This window comes from Artemia franciscana, chromosome 9 (genome assembly GCF_032884065.1).
Source record: "Artemia franciscana chromosome 9, ASM3288406v1, whole genome shotgun sequence".
Classification (NCBI taxonomy): Eukaryota; Metazoa; Arthropoda; class Branchiopoda; order Anostraca; family Artemiidae; genus Artemia; species Artemia franciscana.
This window is the reverse complement of record NC_088871.1, coordinates 8,416,420-8,429,621: the sequence shown is the minus strand read 5'-3', so window position 1 is coordinate 8,429,621 and position 13,202 is coordinate 8,416,420. Positions and strand designations below refer to the sequence as shown.

Below are 13,202 nucleotides of genomic sequence, written 5' to 3'. Positions count from 1 at the left end.
AATTGGGACATTTAAGCTTTAGTGTAAAGAGCGAGGTATCGACGAGGGTTGAACTCCCTCAAATATGCAATAAAGACATACGAATATAGAAGTTTGTTACGTAAGTTAATTCGTAAGTTACGCATAATTTTTACCAATGAAAATGTTTGTGAAAAATTAAAAGTTCTACTTGCCTTTTTAAGTAATCAAAAATTGGAGGGAAACTAGGCCTCCTCCTTCACCCCTTTTTTCTCAAAGTCTTCCGATAATTGCAATTAATTAATATACAAATTTTGTTTTAATTATTTTTGCGCGGAGAGCTAAGATCAAAATATGCATTAATTCGAAATCGTCCAGAAATTAAATAGAAAAAAAAACATGTTTTTTTAAATGAAAGTAAGGAGCAACATTAAAACTTAAAATGAACAGAAACTACTCCGTATATGAAAGGGGCTTTTCCTCCTCAACGATTCGCACTTTACGCTAAAGTTTCTTACTGTTTTAAAAAGTAGACTTAAGAGAAAAAGTCAAACTTTAGTGTAAAGAGCGGGGCGTTGAGGAGGAAAAGCCCCTTTCATGTACGGAGTAATTTCTGTTCGTTTTAAGTTTTAATATTGCTCCTTACTTACAATTAAAAAAAAACTTGTTTTTGTCTATTTAATACATTAACAAAGGCAGTGAATCACTGAGCATTAGCTGCAAATTGCGTAGTACAATCCTTTAGTTGAAGAAATGGCCATAACCTCTCGCTAGAAAGAGGTTACAAAAGAGGTAAAAGGACCTTAAGATTTTACTTATTAGCTAGGAGGTTATTGCTGGCATGTGTCTCCTCTGACTTGGAAAAATGTTGTGAAAATGTGAAAAACTAAATTCCACTGTTCTAACATTAGAGACTGTACAAAGCATGTATCTCCTCGGATGAAAAAAAAAAGTTAATAGCATTTGCGAAAGTCGTATCACTAGTACATCTTTATTATAGTTTTGTATCAACCATGAAACTTCTCAGTTGTGAAACAGTTTTGTGAGAATTTGAAAACAAATATAGCAAATTTTTCCTTATTAGGAGGCTGAACCACATATTGATCTCTCTCAGATATAAAAGAATGTTACAAAAATTTCCTAGAGTCTAATCACCATGGTTGTTTTATCAGGGATCGTACTGAACTTGGATTTTCTTGGTCAGAAAAATGTGCGATGAGAATTTGTTAAATCCTATTACTAATTTTCCCTTATGATGAGGCTGAGCCAAGCACGTACCTTCTACTTCTCAGATGTAAAAAAGAGCTGTATGAATTTTACAAAATTTTTGCACTCATGTTTGTTCATCAGTAGGTGTAGCAAATGTGGATCTTTTCTAGTATGAATTATATTTTGCAGAAGAATCATCATGAATGTTTCCTTTTTCATGGATTGTACCAAACACAGATATTCTAAGGGAATGAAAGATCCCTTTGAATATTCATAAAAAGGCTTTCTGCAAAGTTACCTATTAGAAAGTTGTGCCAGGCAGGAATCGTCCCGGATATGAAAGAGTGTTAAAAGGATTTTTAAAACCTTCATTAAAAACGTATTCTAACTAGTGGAAAGGCTAGGAACTTCAAATCTGCTTGTTAAATAATTTTGACGTCATGTCTAAGGACTAAGTCCTTTTTGATCAAAAAAGTAGTTAGGGGTTTTCCAAGACAAGTAATGTTCAAAAGTCTAATAATATGAACGAGGCCATAAACAGTTTCACTAACTTTAGTATTTTATCTTATGGCTGGTCAATGGCTCTTAAATTGGCACTAAAAAAATCGAGTGGGGATAGTCGATATTAGCAAGCGAGATTTGTTATTTAAATCTAGCACTGGTAACAAACGCGGCTGAATAAAATTGACCAAGCTTTTTAACTCCGGTTTCTTTAGAATAAAAAATTTGTAACGTTGTCCAAGAATATACTATAATATGGCTTTTAAAGCTTAAAATTAAGGAAAATCGGGAAGAAAAAAAACAAAAAAAACAGACAATAGAGTTAGTCAAGAAAGAAAATAGTAAACAAGACACTGGATCCAAATTTGGTAATTATAACAAGGCAAAGCTAACGGAATTAGCAGTTAAAAAATTAACTGAATTAGCATTTTCAGTCTCTGCCAAAGAAAAAAAGAAATTTTATAATTTATGGAATTTACTTTTAATGGCCTTTAATTGTAAATTAAAAGAAAGCTTATAGTTGAAAAAATAAACAAGAAAGAATAGTCAAGAAAATTAACAACAAACAAAACTTTTGATTAGAATCTAGTAATTATAACTAAATTCAGATAAAACATTTAATGAAACTCTTAGTTTCATTCCTTATAAAATAAAAAGAGGAATAAATTTTGCAGAATAATACTACAAAATGGAACTTTCAACCTATGGCCTACTAAGAGCCATATCAATAGAAACGCGAAATACAACAACAAAAAGCAGAAAACCGCATGCCTCAAAAAACTTTTATTGACATTTGTAAAATATAGATGGAATATAATTCTAGACTTACCTTTCAGCTTAGGCCTTTCAGAGTTGGCAGGTGAATTACTTTTAGAAGAGGATTGACGTGATACTTGTCTATATACGCCTGAGGAAGAAATTCTTGTCTGCTTCCTGGGCAGTCTTCTGGGAAAACAAGAAATCATCATGGCAGCAGGAATAAGAAGAAGCCCCACAGCAACAAAGCCTAGAAGTATTTTATTTACTATTATTTAGAATGTAAATACTGCTTCTACTCCTACTCCTGCTACAATACTGCTTCTACTCCTGTACTGCTTCTACTCCTACTAAAAATTAACTAGAAAACCAAGCCGCCTGAGGCCTACATATCTTCGAACGCTCCTCTTCCATCCTAATCTATTCAAAGGCTCCCTCTTTACACCCTCCTGATACTAGTTGGCTACATTTTGATACAGCTTGATGTTTAAATACATTTAAATCCCTCTTTACACCCTCCCAAGAAGTTGTAATTTCCATTGAATCTTTTCCTTGAATCTTTCCTTACGACATACTCTCACCCCATTCAGGGACGACCTGTTTCTCGTTTGGCTCTAAAAGGGTGGCCGACAAAAATGATTGTTGGCAATATGTTATCCTCCACTCACAGAAAATGTCCAAGCCATCTCAGCCAATTTCTCATTATAAGCCTAGAAAGCGGGATTGAACTACAATTTTCCTAGAGCTTAGGCTGCTGTTTGAGAGATACATAAAAATATTAGCATATAAAACAGTAAACCTCAAAACTTCAGTAGGGTGTCAAGTAGCCTACCCTTGAGTATGTACTTAATTACTTGGGTATTAACTATTCAGACGATTTGGCTCTTGTTTTTTCGAAGTTATTCATCTAATTGCAAAAGCCTGTGATAATTCTTAATAATTTATATTACGATTTATACATTACGTTACGATAATTTAGAATAGTCGTTCAACCTCCAAAATTTTCATGCATTTGGCTCAGTCGTTTTTACTATTTTCACTTGAAAGTACTCACCACAGTCACCTGTAGCTTACCATGTTCACCGAGCATCGCAAGTGACACTAACTGCTAGTGTCTACACAGAATTTAAAACAAAAATTCAGGAAGTTTCAGTTTTTAATTACCACACTAAAGGATTTATACTTATTTTTTATTCTATTCTTGTGAGATGAATCCACATATATGGGAGTTAAAATTAAAATTTTCGATAAATGTCCCGTTTGCGTAGTAGCACCTAACAAGGTCTACCATCACGTCTAAGCTACCGTTATGAAAGGTTGGTCCATCCCCAAAATTCTACAATGAGGTAGATTAAAATAGAAAGTGTTTTTTTCTAAATGTGGACCATAAGGTTAAATTTAAAACCTTTTAGATGGAATTGTTTTTTAATGGCAAAGGGTACTTTACAGTACAACCTTCGGAAACTTTGATTTTGCAAAAAAAAAAAAAAAAAAACAACAACAACAAACAAAACAAAGCCTGAGAGAGCTTGTAGAGTCCGGATAAATTGATCAGAGAATCTTTCAAGTGAGCTCCACTATTAGAGCCCATGCTTCACATATCCTACTAAGGTTATTAAAATTGTAGATACTAGTGGGCTACAGTTGATACAGCTTAAGGTGTATGATGCCTGTTCCGATTTCCCATGTTAAATTTCTGGAAGCTTCTATTTCTTTGTACTTCACCACAAGATTAAGATAGAGATACCATTCGATAGCGAAGACTGTGTTCTTGAAAATCTCAATCTTAGATTTTTTTTTAGTTTTCCTTATTTTTTTTTATCTTTAAAAAACCTTGTAAATACTTTTGAAAAGTAGGGTCTCATTAAAAATCTTGTATATCTTTATTTTCGATCAAAATAAAACAATTTACACACCGTTGTATTCAGAACTTCCTGATCTATTTACTTGCGTGGTTAAAATTACAATATTGCTTAAATTTGTCTTAAAAACGCAGTTTAAAGTTCTATAAAAAACAGAAAATTGAGAATATTCAATGAATCCGAGAGGGCGCACAAGTGCTGAATTTGGTTTATCGTCAGGAGATTCAATGCAGTGGGTGGTTTTGGGGAGAGAACACATATGATTGGGTGTTACTCATCAGAGCTGTAAACTGCCTGTTGATATCTCTGGGTCGTATCTAATATTGTAAAGAAGTTTCTTTACATTGTATCTAATATTGTTCTATGAGAAGATAATGGGTAATAAGAAAGCAGCAGCGTTAAATAAAAGGAGAAAGTTGGGACAGTTCCGAAGGCAAGTTAATTTCCTCCTCTATTGTTTTATAATTATGTACGTAGTATAATTTTATTATTCAGTCTATCCTGTTAAAGGTAAATCCAATGTTAATAATAATTCCTTGCTGTTCATGCTAAAGATTTTTAGAAAAAGCTTCTTATTCGAATAAACATCCCTTATGTTCCAGGATTCGTTCTTTAGAATAGGAACAAAAAGTTAAACTTAGCGTAAAGAGCAAGCCTAAGATAAGGATTTTATTAAACACCAACTTTTGTTTATCTTATATTTTTATGTTGCTCCTTATTTTCAGTTTAAAAAACTACTTTTTTTAATTAATTTCTTGTCATTTTTCCAAATATTGTTAAGAAATTTGCCACCTCTTTTTCAAGGGGCTTCCTTGGAGCACCCCTCCCCTCGTATTAAAACCCCTATTAGAGAAAGTTCCTACTGTATAAAATTCTCCCCTGTAAATTTTAATAACTATTCTTTTTTGCTACATTCGAGCATTTTGCACAAGAAAATCTTTCTATGTCACAGACTTGTGTATTTCCATAGAATAAGGCTACTTTCTTAAACGGTTAGAAAAGTTTTGCATAGAACAGTGTTATTCATACGAGAGGATACTCTAATGTACTTACTCTATTGATCATGTGCGTGATTAGTTCGAAAAACTGCTGAGCAATGCCAATGGCAGGCCTAATAAATTATTTTAGATCAATTTAGACCAATTGATAGTTCTTTCAGGCAATTAAATAAAAAAAAAAGTTTTTCCAACTGAAAGTAAGGAGCGACATTAAAACTTAAAAAGAACAGAAATTATTCCGTATATGAAAGGGGCTGTTCCCTCCTCAGCGCCCCACTCTTTACGCTAAAGTTTTTTACTGTTTTAAAAAGTAGAGTTGCGAGAAAGAGAACTTGAAAAAAAACTTAAGCGTAATAATTTCTGTTCTTTTTAAGTTTTAATGTCGCTCCTTACTTTCAGTTGGAAAAACTTTTTTTTTTATTTAATTGCCTGAAGAGGGGAAAACCCCTTTCATTCATGGAATAGTTTCTGTTCGTTTTAAGTTTTCTTAAAACTTAACCTTACTTGCAGTTAAAAAAAAATGTTTGTTAATTTAATTCGGAATGTTTTTGCATTAATACATGTTTTGACATGGATACTTTTAAAAAAAGGGGTGGGGGCGGCCTAGTTGCCCTCCAATTGTGGTTACTTAAAAATACAACTAGAACTGTTTTTTTTCGAACGTTTTTATTAGTAATAATATACGCAACTTGCGAATTAACTAAATTAACGAACTTCTATTTTGGTATATTTTTATTACGTATATGAGGAGGCTCGCCCAATCTTCAATACCTTTGTCTTAACACTAAAGCTCGAATTTCATCCCAATTCTTGAATAATAACCCCCGAATCACAAAGACCTCGATATAAATAGTAGAAATTACTAAAAATACTTTAAAGAGCAAGTTATTGTGGAGGAGACGAACCCCCTTATATACATAATATTTTCTGTTCGTTTTAAGTTTTAATGCTGCTCCTTAATTCCAGCCGAAAACATTTTTTTTTTATCTATTTTTACCTTATTTTTTTAATAATGCTAGAAAATCCTGCCACCCCTCTCTCTTAATGCAAATTTTATTCCCTCATGATACATTCTTCCTTGGAAAGATCCGACCCACCCCAACCCCACTGTGAAAAATTCCCCTGAAAAGACGGCTGTACCCTTTGCAATAACAATTACTATATGTAAACAATCGTCAAAGTTTGTAACTTGCAGCCTCTCCCCCCTGGTCCTGTGGGGGATTGAGTCGTTCCCAAAGACATAGTTATTATGTTTTTGAATATGCTTAACAAAATGGCTATCTCAAAATTTTGACCCGTTGACTTTGTGAAACCAATGAGCGGGGAAGGGGGTCTAGGGGCCCTCCGATTTTTTCGGTCACTTAAAAAGGGCACTAGAAATTTTTATTTTCTTTAGAATGAGCCCTCTTGCAATATTCTAGGCCTATTTGGTCGATACGATCACCCCTGGAAAAACAAAAATAAACATGCACCCGTGATCTGTCTTCTGGCAAAAAATACGAAATTCCACATTTTTGTATATGTGAGCTTGTAACTTCTACAACAGGGTTGTCTGATATGCTGAATCTCATGGTGTGATTTTCGTTAAGATTCTATGATTCTACTTTTTAGGGAGTTTTGTCAGGCTCGGTAACTTTTGATGAGTATAACTAAACTTGATGAAACTTATATATTTGAAATCAGATTCTTTTAATGTAACTATTGGTATCGAAATTCCGTTTCGGTTTTAAATTCCGGCTTTAAGGAGTTTCGGTTACCATTGAGCCGGGTCGCTCCTTACTACAGTTTGTTACCACGAACTGTTTGATACTCATTTTGTTTTACAGATATAATAAAAGGGACAATATTCCCAAAACTGACATTTCAGTAAAAAGAGGACTATATGGTCAATTAGACAGCGATGGTCAGCAAAAACTAGATGCTGTGAATTTCAATAAGACTTCTTGATTTTTCAGTGTTTCCCCTTTTTCAGGAATCAATTGAATTTTCTCAGGCTAATAACTTTTGATGAGTATCAATAAATCGTATTTATTTGAAATCAGCATAAGTCGACTTTTTAATGTATCTATTAATATCAAAATGTCATTTTAGTTTTGATTACTATTTAGCCGAGCACCTCCTTACTTACAGTTCGTTATCATGAACTCTAACCGTTTTCCAACAGCGCATATCTCCACCTAGTGTTTTAATGGTCAATAATTGAAAAAAACGTTAAGACAATCTTTTTGCTCTTTGTTTGAATTATAAACTCGCCATGGATCTAAAATTCTCTATTAGCTCTCTTTTATTTATTTATTACAACCATTGAATGTTTATGAGCTGCTGTTTATAATTATTTGTGGCATAAGGTGATAGAGTTTCTATGGGTATCAGTGAATTATATTTGCTTGTTTTTTTTTAATATTTTCTCCTTATTCTATGATTCGACACAGGAAGTACAATATACACTTTTTGCTTCCAATTTGCTATTTAATACTACTGCTACTAATAACACACTGCAGCACCAAGCCACCCGAGGCCAACACAGCTACGCGTGCTCCTCCTCCAATCTAATCTATTTAAAGCCTCGGTCTTTACACCCTCCCAGGAAGTTCCCATTTCCTTTAAATCTTTATTTATGACATCCTCTCAACCCAGACAAGGACGACCTGCTTTCTGTGTAGCCCCACACGATTGACCAAAAAGGGAAATCTTAGGTAATCTGCCATCCTTCATCCGTAGAACGTGGCCTAGCCATCTCAATCTTTCTTTCATTATAGCCCTAGAAAGTGGGATTGAACTAGATTTTTCGTACAACCTACTGTTTGAAATACAGTCAGTCAGCCGGGTACCCAGAAAAATCCGTAGGCAATTTCTCTGGAGAATATCTAGTAAATTTTCATCTGCTTTTCGGAGCGCCCATGCTTCAGAGCCATATTTACAACTGTCATCACTGTAGCTTCCAATATTCTAATCTTGGTTTGCAGATTTATCTTTTTATTCTTCCAAACTTTTTTTTTAACTGTGAAAAAACACTCGAGCCTTAGCTATTGTACTTTTAACATCTTCACTGCTCCCCCTGCTATTTAATAGACATGAAAAATATTCCATGAGAGGGAACAGGAATATTATACACTTTATATAAATTTCAGAAGAAAATTTGTATCTTTTTAACTTGTCTCCCAATAGTCATCGGTTCCAATTCTAACAGCCTTTTGATGTTTGTCTTACCAAAAGCCGTCGGGAAACGAACGTTTTCAACAATATCTATCCTTCCCTCTCTTTCTCTTATTGAATTATTATAATTTTTTACTTAATTCTTATTAGTGTTTTACGAGTATTCATATTCTTTCCCCTTTTCAGGACGTAAAGCCTTTATGGATTAGTGAATTATGTTGTGTTGATGATATTTGTAATTTTTTACTGGAAAATATATCTAATATTATTCTAAAATTTGAGAAATAGAAATAGAATCTTTTTTTGTTACTTTCCATTGGCCATTTAGTAAGCAAGAAAAGTCTGCCTATGAATACTGGAAGGGGGAGGGGAGTATTGGAACATATGTAAATTTCCGAGAAGAAATTGTAAGTTTAAGAGAGAAAAAAATCTCTTGCGGTTATTTATCTAAAGACCACTGACAACAATGAAAAAAAGTAACTTAAGTTTTTTTTGTAGATTCTTTTTAGCATAAATTATAATCACATTAACCCGTCGGGTTCTTTTCCCGTCGGTAAAAATATAAAATTCACTTGTTATGTCTTTAGCTAAGCTTTAGCTACGAATGAATTTCATTGGTTGATTTAGACCCGCCTTACATTTTAACTTTGACCAATAAGGAAAATGGGGTGAAATTTCAAAAAGTTTGATCAGCACTTCCTAGCGGAATTTATTAGTCTTGTGCAAGAGGAATTAAATACCTTAACGTTTAAATCCATTAGCTTTTCTGATTATGCAGCTGAAAGCAGTGAACATTGCTAGTAGTTTAATTGAGCTATTGACTGAACCAAAAGGGAGCTAAAACATTGTTTCCATGGTATTTAATCTAGTGGAGCCTAAGACGTTTTTGTGTTACTTCAGTGATTTTACCGTGTATCTGATTTCTCTTTTTTGTTATTGAATCAATATTTATTATCTTAAGCAAAGAAGGTTAGGAGGGAGAGAATATTTGAAATATAGAAGCAAAAAAGAGAGAAAGGAGAATTAGAGAAATACAGGAGCATATACAAACAAATAAAAACAGATAGATAGAGAGAGAGGGAGAAATAAAGAAGAAATATTTACCAAGCCACCAGGCTCCAATCCAACGTGGGTCAGTAGTACCAAAAAATGGTTGATCGGTGACATTGACATACAGTTTAAGACAAGCCGCAGCCAGTAAAAATCCAAGCGTTGGACCAAAGAGTCGTAAGCAGGATGTGATCCCTAAAGAAGGATTAAAATTTTCATGCAAAAAAAAAAGGCGTATACTAAAATAAATTCAACTCCTGACTGCTAAGCACTGTGAATACGAACTACCGTATCAATCAAACAGTTCGTGGTAACGAACTGTAGTAAGGAGCGACCCGGCTCAATAGTAACCAAAACTCTAAAAAATAGAATTTTGATACCAATACATATATCAAAAGAATCGCATTTTAATGCTGATTTTAAATATATAAATTTCATCAAGTTTAGTCTTACCCATCAAAAGTTACGAGCCTGAAAAAATTTGTGTTATTTTAGAAAATAGGGGGAAACGCCCCTTAGAAGTCAAAATCACACCATCAGATTCAGCGTATCAGAAAACCCCTACTGTAGAAGTTTCAAGCTCCTATCTACAAAAATGTGGAATTTTGTATTTTTTGCCAGAAGGCAGATCTCTAGTTGCCTTTTTAATTAACCAAAAAATCGGAGGGCAACTAGGCTTCCTCCCCCGCTCTTTTTTTCTCAAAATCATTCGATCAAAATTATGAGAAAGCCATTTAGCCAAAAAAAAAAATGAAAATTTTGTTTTAATTATTCCTCTGCGGAGAGCCAAAATCAAAACATGCATTGATTCAAAAACGTCCAGAAATTAAATAAAAAAAACAAGTTTTTTTAACTGAAAGTAAGGAGCGACATTAAAACTTAAAACGACCAGAAATTACTTCGTATATGAAAGAGGCTGCTTCCTCATCAACGCCCCGCTCTTTACGCTAAAGTTTTTTACTGTTTTAAAAAGAAGAATTGAGAGAAAGAGTCAAACTTTAGCGTAAAGAGCGAGGCGTTGATGAGGAAGCAGCCTCTTTCATATACGAAGTAATTTCTGGTCGTTTTAAGTTTTAATGTCGCTCCTTACTTTCAGTTAAAAAAAACTTGTTTTTTATATTTAATAAAAGGAAGAAACTGCCCGATTAGCCCTTTTTTCATGTGGCTCTGACTCTCCTAGATGAATATTCCTGCAAATTCACCTCTGCAGAGCTTTCAAACGAAATGTGAAGTTAGATCATATTACCAAGTCGTTAATGTACAATCAAACAGTTTGCGGTCACGAATCTCTAACGTGGTAACCGAAACTCTAAGAAACGGATAGTCTAAAAAACAGATGTACCAATAGATAAATAAAAAGAATCGACTCATTATGCTGATTTCAAATATATAAGTTTCAGTAAGTTTGGTCTTACCCATCAAAGGCTACGATCCTGCGAAAATTGCTTGTTTTTCGAAAAAAGGGGGAAACACCCCCTAAAAGTCATCACCTGGGAAAAGGTCTTTTAAGTTGTAAAATTTGCCCATTGTTTACGTATAATATTTGTTATTGCGAAGTATTTACACTTTTCCCAGTGGGGGGGGGGGATTTACACTTTTCCCAGTACAGGGAGAATTTTACATGGAGAGTAAAGGTGACTTTTTCACGGGAAATTTCACATTAGGTACTTTGCCAGAATTCCTATTAGAGATTTTTCTTATGTCTTGCTTTTCCTTTATTAAAAAACGATCAGAAATTAAATAAAAAACAATTTTTTTCAACTGAAAGTAAGGAGCAGCTTTTAAACTCAAAATGAACAGAAATTATTACATATAGGAAGTGGTTGCTCCTTCTCAACATCTTGTTCTTTGCAATAAAGTTCCAATTTAGTCCAATTCTTTAAGAGCGACTATTTAAAGCTTTATATAAATGAAGCTTTATTTAAAGTGCTAAGAAACTTTAGCGCAAAGAGCGAGCTGCTGAGGAGGAATAATCTCCCTCATATACGTAATATCATATACATAATATTTTACGTAATATTACGTAAAATACGTAATAATACTAAAATAACAGAGCATTCTAGGAATGTGGGCTCTTCAACAGTTTTTATTCTTGATTATGATTTCAAGAATACTTTTAATCCTTAACAGCCTGATAGCTTTTCTGGATCACAAATTGTTTTAAGTTGTTTTTTTTTCTTTTTTATCTGTGGCGCCTGTTTCTCGTTGTATATGTTGACCCTGTATGCCCCTTGCAGCAAATGTTGCAAATGTTGCCCATTGAATTCGCTTAAAACTTTAATAATCATACCTTAAACTTCAATTTTCAAATATTAATCTTTAGCTTTTACAAGAATATGAAGTTTTAAGGACGCTATTGCCAATGTTGCTATTGCCAAAAATGCATTTTTGCCAATGTTGCCACATTGGTCTGAAAATAATAATAAGTAATATTAATTATTGAAATTTGACAACAAATGAACATTACTGATCATTACTAAATCTGAGGCAGATGTTCAAATTACAAATTCTTTAAGTTTTCGACCACGATACAACGAACAGATAAGTTGGGAATGCAGCGTTCCTGCCCTCTGCGACGATGTCCCAACAGCCCTTTATGATTTTAAAATTTTTGAGCTAACAGACCCTCAAAAATAACATTTGTAATCTGTGTTATAAGAAATTTTTAATAATCTAAACATAGCATTGTTAGAAGAAAAGCAGTAATAATTATTCAACAAAATCTGGTTTGCTTAACCCGACTAAACATTTTGGTCCAACCGTTGAATTTCCCAATGCCCAACATAATGAATTGAACTAAAGTCTGCTCTTAAATAATTATTTCTAATGTGCAACCCTCCAGGTGCAACCTTCCATTGTTGAGCATAGGGAGCTTAAGATTAAACTAATTTCTAAGTAACGTCTGAATTTCATTTGCCAGGTGAAGCATAAAAACATCTGATCCTGCTGCCAGAACAAGATGAACTTTTCACTGTTGCAATATTCCTGGTTGCAAATTTTGAGAATAAATCGCTTCTTAATGCAATCTTCAATCGGTGACATCTAGCTAAGTGAAACCTTCTGCTGCTGCGATCTTCCTATTTTTAAGATTCCATAGATGCCGTCTTTCATGGGAATAATCCTCTGAGCAAAAGAGTATGGGTTACTTACAGGAGCGCAAACTGCCGCCAGTATTGACAGAAAAAAAACTTCTAACTTCGTCTTGCATGTGGTGACACTTGGCATTATTTCAAGCTCTGTAATCATTTTCTGTCAGGAACTGAGAACAGATGCTTGTTACTACCCTAGTTTTATTAATTTCAGTGATTGAATTAATTATTCTTATTATTACACTGAAAAAATACCAGGTGTTGCTCCACGCTAGATGGCATCTTACACTATCACCAGTTTCGACTCTTATAAGTAATCTTGGTACTTGTGTCTTATAGCCACCACACTCAAAAAATGAAGTTAGTTTAATCATAGTGAAATATGCCGAAATATGGTGAAAATATAATAGTTTAGTAGCATAGTTATGGAAACTACAACAAAGAATTCTGGAAGGGGGTCCACCTAGACGGCATTATATTAAATACGTAACCTAAACTAACCTAACCAAAATACCAACTAAATATTTAATCAAAATATAGCTACAACATAGTTTCCCACCGAGCCGAAGATAATTGTCTGGTATAAAGACTATGAAATTCGATTATTTTCTCTTGTTCGCGAT

The 13,202-nt window shown here is 33.7% G+C and overlaps 1 protein-coding gene across 2 annotated transcripts in view; it reads right to left on the bottom strand.

Annotated features, from left to right (window-relative positions):
* LOC136030955 (solute carrier organic anion transporter family member 74D-like) overlaps window positions 1-13,202 on the bottom strand; it is a 66,399-nt gene that overhangs the window by 38,302 nt on the left and 14,895 nt on the right. For both annotated transcript variants that reach the window (XM_065710099.1, XM_065710098.1), the window contains 2 exons: window positions 9,545-9,685; window positions 2,498-2,674 (listed from right to left, as the gene is read on the bottom strand). In XM_065710099.1, the coding sequence (XP_065566171.1) occupies window positions 2,498-2,674; window positions 9,545-9,685 (318 nt within the window). The remainder of the gene's footprint in view (window positions 1-2,497; window positions 2,675-9,544; window positions 9,686-13,202) is intronic.